This window comes from Delphinus delphis, chromosome 4, assembly GCF_949987515.2.
Source record: "Delphinus delphis chromosome 4, mDelDel1.2, whole genome shotgun sequence".
Taxonomy (NCBI): Eukaryota; Metazoa; Chordata; class Mammalia; order Artiodactyla; family Delphinidae; genus Delphinus; species Delphinus delphis.
In genome coordinates this window covers 130,961,093-130,975,523 of record NC_082686.1, presented here as the reverse complement: position 1 = coordinate 130,975,523, position 14,431 = coordinate 130,961,093, and the positions used below count along the sequence as shown (strand labels likewise).

Sequence of the window (14,431 nt, the reverse complement as noted above, 5' to 3'; positions counted from 1 at the left end):
GGATAAACCTTCCCAAATAAGTCATCCTTATCACCTTCCACTTTCCAAGACTTGCCTTCAGGCCTTCAATGTTTACTGAGTTAAAAGCTACTGGTTCTCAAGATGCTTTCCCAAGAATACAGCAGCCAAAGAAAGGACTTCCCAGCATTTCCTAACTTAGGGAAAACATATACTATATGTCATATATATTGAATATTTAGTAGTTCATAGACTAAACAGAAAGCTCCCACATAAATGAGATTTCTAGTACAGAAAAGACTGAAAGTATACATAGGCATTGCTATGTTTTTACTCTGCAGTCACAAGTTTTAGCAGATTGGCTGAATTTAATGCTGATTGAGGTTCTACTCTATATTGTCCATTTCAAATAGCGTAGAAAACCAGCACATCTTGACTGACGCATTGATTGAGCTTGATTTTGGACTTATCCCAACCTCCACAAGAACACCTCACTCAAAGAAAGGATGTGTCACTCCAACCCCCTTAATTTTAATAACATGCTTCCCTCAAAAGAAAAACCATTCTAGAATTTTTAGGACATCCTAAAACTAAAGTTCTGTAATCTGTCTTTACCATCTACATTCAATCAAGAGAAAGGCAAAGTTAAAGGGAACTTTATTATCATATGCTGGCAGGTCACTTCTAATACACTATAGGATGGTCTTGAACCATTTGACATTTTATTTTAAGTGCATTTAAAATTTTCTGGCTTGATATTTTGTGATTCCAGGGTACTAGCTCCTGTTGCCAAGGAAATATGACTTTCAGTTACTGCAGGGATCCAAAGGGGCTTTTGTTTGTTTTTTAAAATATTAACATGACCAAAAAAAGTAAATACAGAGAATAAATTCAGCCCCTTTCTTCTTCAAAATGCATGAAAGACAGATCCTCTGGTCACATCTCTGATGAAAAAATACAAAGATTCATGAAGTGACTTTCCCAACTGGTATAGAGACTTTCTCCCAATCAGTGGGTCTGGTACCATCAGAGTCCTTTTCTCCTTCTTTGTTCTGGGTTGAGACCTCTCTGACAGTGGGGGCCGTTGATTATACACAATACTAACTACTCATCTCCAACATGTTTACCTCCATGGAAAAATCCTTTCTTTACATGAATAAAGGTGACCATAAAGGTCCAGGCCTTTATTATATTTCAGAAAATTTGTAAAGAGAAGACAGATAAATGCATGGTACAAACCATATAAATACATTCAGCTGGGTTCCAAAAGATTCAAATGCAGATGAGAATAAAGATTCCACCATTAACCCATTTTTTCCCTCTGTGATTATTCCTTCTGATTGGTATAATCTAAAGGTTTTCAGTCATGATGGTAGACTCAAATCATCTGATGATGGGAAGAATCAAAGCCTCTATTTTTTGGAATACTACATAAAACTTCTCTGGAAACAGATAACATCTTTGCTTCCTACTAACTGAAATGCAGTATTTTAAAATCAGAAGTCCACGTGCAGATCAAGAAACCCTGTAGTACAAGGCACTTTTTAATCAAAATCTCCAAAAGCAGGATCTCCTTAAGACAAACCATGGATTCAAGCAAAACGCCATGTTTCTACCAGAGACCTGAAGATAAACAGAAGTCTTTTAAGTACAATTAAAAAAACAACGCACAAATCTCAGAGCAACTATTTTTAAAGAAATATTCAGAAGCTGTAACAAAGTGCTTGTCTCATGCTGGGAAGGTCACTGCTCCCAATAAATTATGCTGGGATGAGCACTCACAGGAATGGTATAGGTTTGATGTCCATGAGCATTTTCACACGGTAATACGTTAGGAGACCTTTGGTTCTATCATAGGCAAGCTCTTCTCACTGAACCATTAAAAACAGCCCAGGATTCAACAGCCACTCCTACTATGGAGGGATACTTCCTTTTATGTAACACTCAGGGGAAATCACCTAGTTTTGATGTGGTTTGAGTTTCATCCTGTGAAACCATCAGAACTTCCCACCAGAGATAAATGAGAAGATTCTGGCCTTTATTAGTATGCAGGATTAACACAGGTGTCCTGGCTGTACTCTCCAGCCCTTCTATTTTTATCCACCTCCCTACATGTGAGTACTTTTGACCTACTCTGAGCTCAGACCCCTGATCTATTAGAGTGACTTTGTCAGTCTTTCTTTAAAACTGGACCGGCAATAAAATGAATTTAACCTAGAAGCAGGAGCTCAGTAAGGGAAATGAAAACATCAGAAGTTATCTAATCACAGCCACAGCCATCCAGAGCTCTGTCTTATCTGCTGGGTAATAAAAATGGGACCTTCCTAAACTTGAAGGGCATCAAATGAAGTAAGTGAAGTTGTTGCTTGTCTCTGGCTTTTGGGGGGATTGCTATGCAGCTTAACCAGTGTATACTAACTACAAAACATTGGCATGGATTTGAAACACCTGTGTACTAGGAAAGTTTTTTGGGGGAGGGGGGAATGCGTTTTGACATAAAGTAAAAAATAAAACACAAACGTCTTTGAGAACAGGGATTGTTAAGCGGGCAGTAGAAGGAAGGAATGGAGAAAAAAGAATATCTCCTCTAAGTGAAAGCAGCTTTTCCAAAAGAGTAGCGTTCAGTATCAGTTTAAGGAGAGCACTTTAAAATACTTGGACAGCTCAAAACTGCTGTTGAGGGAACCTAAAACCAAGTGAGCCAAGAACAACCACAGTAGTGCTGTTAAAATCCTGGCAAAGCAGCCAGAGGATGAAGAGTTGGTTTTGCATAGTTTTGAACACAGGAGTAAAGAAGCAGAGGCAGCTCCTCCCAAAGGCATTGAAATCCTATGGCATCAGTGGGTCAGTTGCAGGGGGCAGGGGGTGGGGATGGAGGGTGTTTGTCTCTCAAAATCTCCCTACCCCACCCCCACTACTCCGTTCACCCTTCCTCCATCCACCTCCGGAGCCCCAGGGGCAGCACTTCTTAAGCTCGAGCCCCCAGGGACCATCTCTGCAGCCAGGATTCTTCCCAGAGCCTGGCAAGTTCTGGGAATGGAAGCCAGGATTGCAAGGCCGCCTGAGGCGCGGTGGGACCTGCGGGGGGGGGGGGGGGCAGGGGGGGCAGGGGGGACCGGAGCCTTAAAGCCCACCCACGGCCTTCAAGGCGAAGGATAAACGGATCTTCCTAACAGTACCTCTCAGGGGTCAGCTTGCTCCCCACCCGACGGTGGTCAATACTCACTTGACGCCGCAAGGACCACCTCCTAACTGTCCCCCTCAATTCCACCCTAAGGGTCCTTGGGCATCTGTGATAGCGCGGTCCTGACCACTTTAGTCGGCTGTGGCCAGCGCTTCAGGGGTCCCTCCAGTCCCATCCCTGTCCCCTCCCCGTGGTACTTTATCAAATAGAGGAAGGAGCGCAGAGGGAGTTGGCTGAATCAAGGAACCTGCGAACCTATGGATGAGTTTTAAGCTAGACAGCCCGAGATGCGGTTCAATAGTATTGGAACCTATGGGGTGGGGAGGGAGATAGGGAGGTTAGGAAGCTGAGAGATTGAGTCTCACCGCGGCGGTCCAGCCCCGGGACCCCGCACAGCCCCCGCTCCCTCCTCGCTTCCCCGCCGTCAGGAGGAGGGATGCTGCGACCCCAGCCGGGACTCTGCCTCTCCCCTCCTCATTCAGCTCAGGACTGGCAGGTCGGCCCCCTCTCCACCCCCGCCCGGCCGAGCTAGCCGGGCGGAGGGCAGGGGCGAGAGGAGGGACCAAAGTTCCCCTGGACTAAGACGCTGCGCGCAGCTCTTCCTAAACAGCAGCGCCGGGTCGGAGCGAGCCCCTGCACCTCAAAAGTTGGTCTTCGGCCGCAGCCTCGGTACGCGGTGCAGGGTCCCGACCAACTTACCTGGCGCGGGGACCCGAGGGCGGACTGGGCTTCGGCTGTCGGGGTCCAACCAGAGCGCAGCTGCGGTGCGGCCGTGGGCGGGGCCGCGGTCGGCCTAGGGGGTCGTGCCGCCCTCCGCTCGGGCGCCGGGGCAGCTCAGCGACCGTGGAGGGAAGAGATGCCGAGCGGGAAGTGAGGGCTGCGCGGGGACCCGAACTCCATGCCGGGTGGTGAGGACGGGGCCGTTCGTCCCTCAGTCACTCGGGGAGAGGAGTGGGGGCGCCGGAGAGAGGGGCGGAGCGGGAGGGAGGAAACGGGGCGCGACCGGGCAGCTGGGGACCGCGGCTCCGCCGAGAGCCTCCACCTTCTGACGAAACCCGCGCGCCCCGCCGCCCGCGCGCTGCTGGCTCCGAGGCCTGGGCGCGAGCGCCCCCTGGGGACCCCGGCGGAGGAGGCAGCGGGGAGCGGAGCGCGCCGCCCCGCCCCGCCGGGAGGGCGTCCTGGACAGGGGTGAGTCCCGGATGAGGGGTCCCGCTGGCGGCGGCCGCAGCCCAGGCTCCCCGCCCGGCCCGGTCGCTCACCCCGGGTTCCTGGGGATACGTCACCTGGGGACCTCCTCTTCAGGGGAAAGCGAGACTATCTGGAAAGGAGTGGGAGTGATGCTACTTTTTGCACACATTCCAGAAAACTTATTGGATCTGTGCTCAACTGCCACCAAAAACGGTGACGAGATTGCTCATCTTTGCATCTTCTGTGTCTACAAAAGAGCCTGTCATAAGGAGCCTGGTAATTATTTTTTAGTAAATAAGTGCATGAATAAATGAATGGACATTGTGGCTTTTTTCATCCCATAATGTCTTCCCGAATACATCCACTTCACAAATAGATATAAGATAAAGAAATGCTTGGGGAGCACCAATGTTTAAAAATAAATACAAACACACTGTCCTATGTAAGGGGTAACCACGACCCCATGTTATGAAGCACTTTAGAAAGGAAGTGTGGCTTTACTCTTCCAAACTTACTAAAAGTTGAATTCAAACAAATGAGCGCTGTAGGTGTATACTGTGAATTGCTCCTGATTGTTCCTCCAGCAGTAGATAAACTAGACAGCTGCATTCTCTCAGCATAGAACCACACGTTTGTCAGAACCACAAATTGGACTTCAGAATCCATAAGGTTCAAAAAAGGCAGTCTCTGACATTGGAATGACATGGAGGATATTACCTACAGTGTGGACAGGGAGACAGGGACATAGGCGGGTCTTCCTCCCCATCTTCTTAAGGCACATCTAACAAGACCTCTCTTCATGTAAAGAGGTTATCAGCCAAGGGCTTTTCTCCAACCAGAGTTCTCAATTTCAAAGGCCAGAGAAGAAGTAATAGGATGAGGAACAGGTACACCACTAATGGTTCTGTAGAGGCAATTAGGAAGATCTTTGAGAGACAGAGGAAGAGACTTCAGAAAGAAACAAATACTTACTAACACTTTTCTTCCCCCAGCTTTCCTCTCAAGACCTTCTGAAGTAGGATAACATGAAATGTGGACCCTAGAAAGAATCTTAGGCAGCTTAGGCCGTGAAGCTCCTTTGATTCACTTTGATTGGAGAAATTTGGGCCACGTGGTTAAGCACAAGCCAGTCATTGTGGCCTTAGGATACAGGATTCCCCTAATGCTCCAGGCCTTCCACAGAGTTTGGGAGCGTTCACTGTGCTCTGCAGCACTTCTGGAGCCCAAGTGGAGCCCCACCTGATCCAGCGCAACTGAGCATGAGACACAGGATGTTCCCCCAAAGGAAATTCAGTGTCTTCCTACAAGAAAAGAGGAGATAGATTCTGGGCAGGCAAAGTCAGCGTATGTTTACTGAATATGGACATATTAAGTCAGAAAATGTTCCTTTCCAGTTTAATTAAGAAGTAGCCTTGGAGATGAACCTGAAGTTTGAGCTGGATTAAACTTGCAAAGATGAAGGGAAAAAAAAGGAAAATGATCGTGAATTTCTTTGCATGTTGATTGTGTCCTCTGAAATGTAGGTCCCATGAAGGCAGGTGGTAGTCTGTTTTGTTCTCTTGTGATTTTAACCCTTATGCCATTGCAGTGTCACTTAGCAGGTAGTCAATAAACATTTATTAAATTTTTAAAAATACCTTAGAGCTTATTGAACGCAAGCCTCTTATTTTATGGGTAAGAGAAAAAGAATTAAGGTGTGCTGATCATGTACTATTTCCAGACAATCTGTATGCTACTCTATTGACCACCACCAACTGCCAACATAGGTTTTATTATCTCTACAAAAAGCCCAGGGTTTGGGTCGTCAGAATACCCAGACCAGGGAACATAGTTAGTTAATGGGAGGACAGGAGTGTTGATGGAAGCAGGCTCTGAAAGCACAATTAAAATGACATAACCAGGAACCACAGAGCAGATAATGGAGTCAGAACCACAGGGAGAGTCCAATACAACCATCGTTAGCTCCCTGTGTTAAAGACACAAACACACAAACTGAAGACAGCACCACAACTTGTGACAAATATGGTTTCCTCTGCCAGCAGGCTTCCGCTCCCTAATTAGAAACAAACAGTCGCCTGCAAGCCAGTGTGCAGAACACACATGCAGCCTTATGCCAGAAACTTGGAATTTTTTCCTCAAGGTATGACACTGAAGGTAAATTCAAAGATGCTCTCCGCCAGGCACAGAAAGAATTTCCTCCCACCTCTCCCATGGAACCAACAGCCCACCTCTACAAATGAAGATCTATAACCAGCTCATGAACTCGGGTAGCAGACGCTGCCCCCACAGCAAGTTGCTCACCAGCCAGAGTCCCTTTAACAACTGTGACCTCAGAACCCCCTGATCTGTATCACTTACCTCCTTCCAACTCTCCTCTTCATGGATTCTGAGCCGCTGGGCTCTACAGCCATGGTCAAAATGATCTAAAGTCAAGCTACAGGGTCACGGCGCCACTGGCATTCCCAAGCCGCAAAGGAGCCTCCAGCTCTGGGCAGATCCACTTGCCGGGTGTCTGTTTGATAACATAAGGGGAGGCATCCGCTCACTGTCCTATGCCAATATGAAAGGCACCCCTCCCATCAGTGTGACAAGTGCAATACTGGAATGGAGCCAGGGAATGAAAGGGAAGAAATGTGGATTCTTACCAATGCAGTTGATACCATTTTTTAAGGGTGACAGATGATGAAGGGGAAAAACAGGCAGAGAATCAGTGCCCTGCATTGAAAACCTTGGCTCCTTCCCTGAATGAGTCAGGGTGAGCATTTTGTTTTGAAATTCAATTTCTGTTTACCTTATTTTTTTTCCTTTGGGGTTTTTTTTTTTTTTTTTTCCTTTTGGGCTGTAGGATGGTTACATCCTCAACTATTCGAGGGGAATGCTGTAAATAACAGAACTTATTTTTGAGGCTTCGGATGTAAAAAGAACCTTGCATTTCCCTCCCCCCCAACACATTTATTTATAGATTAAAATGTGTTCTTTTTTTTCTGTTTCATGTGATTTTGAGAATTGACTGATACGTCTCCTCTGCTGTTTCCATATATGCCTGAGATGAGTTGTATTACTGGAAAGCAGAGAGGAATGCTCTCAGAAAGCCCTTCTAAGATGCTAAGAGTCAAGAGAGAACAGATACACACATTCCAACCTGATGTAGGGATGTCATCTTCTACTGTCTGTCATTCTATGTGAAGACCCTGTGTGACCTCTGGCACCTCTAACATCACAAGCCAGCCATGAAGGAGTGCCCTATTCTTTTGTCTACCAATAGGTGGCATCAAAATCTCTTTAGCTCTTCATCGCATTTTAAAAACCATTGGCAGAGAGCATTTTCTTTCTGAGATTTTGTATTTTACCATGGGTGATGCTTTAAAAAACACTAGATCATCTCTCTATTATTTCAGAGCAGATTATCCCATTTACCTCTTTTTTAAAAATTTACTTTATTGAAATTTAGTTGATTTACAATGTTGTGTTAGTTTCTGCTGTACAGCAAAGTGATTCATATATATATGTTCTTTTTCATATTCTTTTCCATTATGGTTTATCACAGGATATTGACTTTAGTTCCCTGTGCTATACAGTAGGACCTTGTTGTTTATCCATTCTATATGTGATACTTTGCATTTGCCATTTACCTCTTAATTAGGCCTCTCAGTCACCCCTCAGTTTCCTCACTGTGAAAAGAAGATATTTGAATTGAACTTCAGCTCTGGGATTCTGCTTTTCAGGTACATCATGTCTGCTCTGCTACAACATTCCTCATGTTTGTGATGAACCAATCAAGATTCCATTCCTTTGGGTTTAAGGAGTGTCAGCATGCAACTATCACTCTGTTGTAGAGACAGCTATTTGCCTAGCCTGTAATTGTTTTTGTTTGTTTTTCCTTATTAAGAAAAGCACAATTTGATGGAGGTGGCCATGTGTCAGCCCCAAACTCACATTTCCCAGCCTTTCTTACAGACGGAATAGTCATGTGTCAAAGGTCTAGCCCTGCACTGTCAAATATGATAGCCAGTAGCACATGTAGCTGCTTAAATTCAAATTTATTAAAATTAAGTAAAATTAAAAATTCAGGGGCTTCCCTGGTGGCACAGTGGTTGAGAGTCCGCCTGCCGATGCAGGGGACACGGGTTCGTGCCCCGGTCCGGGAAGATCCCACATGCCGCGGAGCGGCTGGGCCCGTAAGCCATGGCCGCTGAGCCTGCGCGTCCAGAGCCTGTGCTCCGCAATGGGAGAGGCCACAACAGTGAGAGGCCCGCTTACCGCAAAAAAAAAAAAAAAAAAAAAAAATTCATTTCCTCAGTTACAGGAGCCACATTTTAAATGCTAATAGTCACAAGTAGCTAGTAGCTACCATCTTGGGCAGTTCAGATACAGAACATTTCCATCATTGCAGATAGTTCTGCTTTGCAACACTGGTCTAACTGTTGAGATGTCAGTGGAAGTTACAGAGCAGTTTCTGAGATAGTCTTAAAAAGGAGGGAGATACCTTTGGGTACTGGCCTGTACCTTTATCTTCTAACCCCTATAGCCATCCCTTTTTTCTACCTGAAGTTGAAGGTGGATCAGCCATCATGTGACTAGAAAGAAGCAAGCATTTGCCAAGGCAGGCTCAGCAGAAAGATAAAAGGAACCTGGGTCTTTGATATCATGAAGACAACCACATTGCCACCAATTTTATTATGAGAAAAATAAAACCACTAGTTGATACAAGTCACTATTTTCAGCTTTTTATTACTAACAACCAAATAGTATTTCTAACTGATATACCCTCAGAAAGTTATCTGGACAATTTTCTATTAATAGCTTTGGATAAGTAAGCTTCTTTCCAGTTTTCTTTACTTCAGTCAGAGTTGAGAACAAGATCCTGGCTAAAAGAAACAAAACAATGTATATACCCACAAAGAGATAATTATTAATCATTCCTTTCAATATGCCAAATGGGCCAAAATGGGGGAGATGGGGCATTAATGGTGCCCCAAATAATTATCCCTTATTTTATAATTTGGCTGAAGAGTACCTTTGCACTATCCTAGAGGAAACGTTGGTGTGTAGTGAGAGAAAAGGAAAATAATATTTGAGCCTATTCTATCTGCTAGAAACTTGGCTGAATGATTTTACAACATAATCGTAATTAAGGCTCATGACAATCCAATAAGGTAATATGTATGGCTCTCCTTTTTTTTTTTTGCGGTACGCGGGCCTCTCACTGTTGTGGCCTCTCCCGTTGCAGAGCACAGGCTCTGGACGCACAGGCCCAGTGGCCATGGCTCACGGGCCCAGCTGCTCCACGGCATGTGGGATCTTCCCGGACCGGGGCACAAACCCATGTCCCCTGCATTGGCAGGCAGACTCTCAACCACTGCGCCACCAGGGAAGCCTAGCTCTCCATTTTTCGTAGATAACAAATTGAGGCTGAGAGATACTAAGTATCTTGTCAAAATCTACATAGCCAGTTAATTATAGAGATGAGTTTTGAATCCAGGTCTGCTTGGCTTGACACAACTGCATAATGAAATTCCCCTAGTGAGTGAGTGCCATCAGATTCTTCTCCATACATGCTTACTTCAAGACTCTCATTCCATCCTCTGGACCACTTTTTTGATGGCCTTGATTCTTTTCTACCATAGAAAAGACCGATAACATTTATCTTCATCTTCATAAGCTGTAGAAATTGACCAGGCAGTTTAGAGCAAAAAGCTTTCCAAACAAGAAAACAACATGAACAAAGGCTCCAAGTCGAGAGCAGGCATGGCCAACAAGGCCTCTCTAGGGAAGAAGCTTATGAGCTGAGGACTGAAGGTCAGAAGGAGCTGGCATGCAGCGACCAGGGGGAAGAACATTCCAGGCATGGGGAACAGCAAGTATGAAGGCCCAGAGGTGGGAAAAGTTCTTTGAGTTCCTAATGGTCAGTTTTAAGAGTTTCAACAAGAGAGGATGAGGCAGTTAGATCACACTAAAGTTCCTAAAGGGGAAAAGAAGAAAGAAGGTGAAAAAGATGTGAGGAGGCTTCAATATTACAGAAGACTTGTCTTGCTAGTTTTACTAATTAAACACATTTTGAGCATCTAGTCTGTACCAAACACCATCTTAGACACTGGGGTTGACAAAACATTGCCTTTGTTCTTCAGAACTGTATAGTAAAGTGCAAAGCATAGAACAGAAAAGGAACCCCAGAAGGGTCATCCACAGGACCCCCTGGTCGGGAGTTTACTTCCACTTCCTGGACTAATGACACCATCAGCCCCCATTGACACCCGTGGAAAGGAAGGCCTCTGGGCTGTGGGCTCAGGCAACCAACATGCAGAGGGTTATTTCTGAAAAAATGAGTCCATGTGTCCACATTTAAAGGAAGAACAGGAATTGCCTTGGCAGAATTCCCTCCCCCATATGACCCACTCTTCCCATGGCCAACATCCATAATTACCTTTTGGGTCAAATACTTTCATACATGTTACCTTGTTTACTCTTTGCAATAAATCTAGGAGACATCATTAGCCCCATCATGTAGTTCATACCTTTGAAAAACACCTATTCCTTCTGGTGGAAGGTGTCTTTCTGCTTCCCAGGTCACAGGATCAACTGCCGTGTGGCCATGGACACTGGCTCCTGGGGAGGAAAGTACACTGCTATTATAGTCATGGGCAGACCTCAGGGCCCTCAAGGGCATATTCTGGTTTGACAGTGTCTTCCCTGTAGGGTTGTTGTGAGGCAGTGTGCAGAGTTTTTAAAACACATATACATAAAGATATTTTTTAATTACTAAATGAAATCTTACTGTATCTCCTGGTTTGCAACCTGCTTTTTATGTCTAAAAATATTAACCTACATCATAATGTATAAGGACTATGAGATATCCTTATATATGGACATGACAAAAGATAATAAATGAATTCCCTGTTTTGAGCATTTTTTTTCCAGTTCCTCACTCTTGTACACTATGCTTCCACAGCATGCTTTTATATCATGTACCCCTGAGATGATGTGACAGGAATACCAAGATGGTCACCTCTGTGGTATTCTTTCCAAAAATTCATAACCCCAGTCTAATCATGAGAAAAACATTAAACCAAAACAATGGAGGGAAGTTCTATAAAATATTTCACCAGTACAGCTCAAAACTATCAATATCATTAAAAAAGGAAAAAAGAAGGAAAGACTGAGAAACTGTCACAGACCAGAAGATATTGAGACAACAATAAGTGCAATGTGGCCTCCTAGACTGGATCCTGGGACAGAAAGATGACACTAATGGAAAACTGGTGAAATCCAAATAAACCTGGAGTCTACTTAATAGTAATACACCAATGTTGATTGCTTAGTTATGACAAAAGTCCCATGGGAATATACATAATCTCTTAACATTAGGGGAAAACGGATGAGAAGTATATGGAAATTCTCTGAAATCTCTTTATAAATTTTCCATAAATCTAAAATTAAACCCCATTAAAGTCTATTTTTAAAAAACATACAACTCAGAATCCAACAGCACATTAAAAGGACCATACACAATGATCAAGTGGGGTTTATCCCAGGAATACAAGGATTCTTCAATATACGTAAATCAATCAATGTGATACACCATATTAACAACTGAAGGAGAAAAACCATATGATCATCTCAATAGATGCAGAGAAAGCTTTTCACAAAATTCAACACCCATTCATGATAAAAACCCTCCACAGAGCAGGCATAGAGGGAACTTACCTCAACATAATAAAGGCCATATATGACAAACACACAGCCAACATCATCCTCAATGGTGAAAAATTGAAACCATTTCCACTAAGACCAGGAACAAGACAAGGTTGCCCACTCTCACCAGTATTATTCAACAAAGTTTTGGAAGTTTTAACCACAGCAATCAGAGAAGAAAAAGAAATAAAAGGAATCCAAATCGGAAAAGAAGAAATAAAGCTGTCACTGTTTGCAGATGACATGATGCTATACATACAGAATCCTAAAGATGCTACCAGAAAACTACTAGAGCTAATCAGTGAATTTGATAAAGTAGTAGGATACAAAATTAATGCACAGAAATCTCTGGCATTCCTATACACTAATGATGAATAATCTGAAAGTGAAATTAAGAAAACACTCCCATTTGCCACTGCAACAAAAAGAATAAAATATCTAGGAATAAACCTACCTAAGGAGACAAAATACCTGTATGCAGAAAATTATAAGATACTGATGAAAGAAATTAAAGATGATACAAACAGATGGAGAGATATACCATGTTCTTGGATTGGAAGAATCAACATTGTGAAAATGACTCTACTACCCAAAGCAATCTACAGATTCAATGAAATCGCTATCAAACTACCACTGGCATTTTTCACAGAACTAGAAAAAATATTTCACAATTTGTATGGAAACACAAAAGACCCCGAATAGCCAAAGCAATCTTAGAAAGAAAAACGGAGCTGGAAGAACTAGGTTCCCAGACTTCAGATTGTAGTACAAAGCTACAGAAATCAAGACAGTATGGTACTGGCACAAAAACAAAAATATAGATCAATGGAACAGAATAGAAAGCCCAGAGATAAACCCATGCACATATGGTCAACTTATTTTTGATAAAGGAGGCAAGAATATACAATAGAGAAATGACAGCCTCATCAATAAGTGGTACTAGGAAAACTGGACAGCTACTTGTATAAGAATGAAATTAGAACACTCCCTAACACCATACACAAAAATAAGCTCAAAATGGATTAAAGACCTAAATGTAAGGTCAGGCACTATAAAACTCTTAGAGGAAAACATAGGAAGAACACTCTATGACATAAATCACACTAAGATCCTTTTTGACCCACCTCCTAGAGAAATGGAAATAAAAACAAAAATGAACAAATGGGACCTAATGAAACTTCAAAGCTTTTGCACAGCAAAGGAAACCATAAACAAGACCAAAAGACAACCCTCAGAATGGGAGAAAATATTTGCAAATGAAGCAACTGACAAAGGATAAATCTCCAAAATTTACAAGGAGCTCATGCAACTCAATATCATAAAAACAAAAAACCCAATCCAAAAATGGGCAGAAGACCTAAATAGACATTTCTCCAAAGCAGATATACAGATTGCCAAGAAACACATGAAAGAATGCTCAACATCATTAATCATTAAAGAAATACATATCAAAACTACAATGAGATATCATCTCACACCAGTCAGAATGGCCATCATCAAAAAATCTACAAACAATAAATGCTGGAGGGGGTGTGGAGAAAATGGAACCCTCTTGTACTGTTGGCAGGGTTGCAAGTTGATACAGCCACTATGGAGAACAGTATGGAGTTTCCTTTAAAAACTAAAATAGAACTACCATACGACCCAGCAATCCCACTACTGGGCGTATACCCTGTGAAAACCATAATTTTAAGAGTCATGCACCACAATGTTCATTGCAGCTCTATTTATAATAGCCATGACTGGAAGCAACCTAAGTGTCCATCAACAGATGAATGGATAAAGAAGAGGTGGCACATATATACAAGGGAATATTACTCAGCGATAAAGAAACAAAATTGAGTTACTTGTAGTGAGGTAGATGGACCTAGAGACTGTCATACAGAGTGAAGTAAGTCAGAAAGAGTAAAACAAATACTGTATGCTGACACATATATATGGAATCTAAAACAAAACAAAACAAAAAATCTTTAAGAACCTAGGGGCAAGACGAGAATAAAGACACAGACCTACAAGAGAATGGACTTGAGGATATGAGGGGGAAGGGTAAGGTGGCACAAAGTGAGAGAGTGGCATGGACATATATACGCTACCAAATGCAAAAGAGCTAGTGGGAAGCAGCCGCATAGCACAGGGAGATCAGCTTGGTGCTTTGTGACCACCTAGAGCAATGGGATGGAGAGTGTGGGAGGGAGGGAGATGCAAGAGGGAAGAGATATGGGGATATATGTATATGTATAACTGATTCACTTTGTTGTAAAGCAGAAACTAACAGACCATTGTAAAGCAATTATACTCCAATAAAGATGCTTAAAAAAATAATAAAATAAATAAATAACACACAACTTTTCCACTTGTTTCCTTAGGATAAAGTTATACTAGTTGTAGTGAAGCCTCTGCAAAATTTTC

General features: G+C 43.1%; 1 protein-coding gene across 2 annotated transcripts in view; it reads right to left on the bottom strand.

Annotated features, from left to right (window-relative positions):
* The window catches only part of CPNE4 (copine 4), a 577,328-nt gene extending 570,481 nt beyond the window's left edge, over nucleotides 1–6,847 (bottom strand). Inside the window, exon 1 of one of the 2 annotated variants that reach the window (XM_060011465.1) lies at nucleotides 6,689–6,847. In XM_060011465.1, coding sequence (XP_059867448.1) covers nucleotides 6,689–6,741 — 53 coding nt within the window. In that variant the 5' untranslated portion in view covers nucleotides 6,742–6,847. Of the gene's footprint in view, nucleotides 1–3,841; nucleotides 4,170–6,688 lie in introns of those variants that run through there. The other variant, XM_060011466.1, reaches the window with a different exon arrangement.
* Between the last annotated feature and the right edge of the window lie 7,584 nt (nucleotides 6,848–14,431).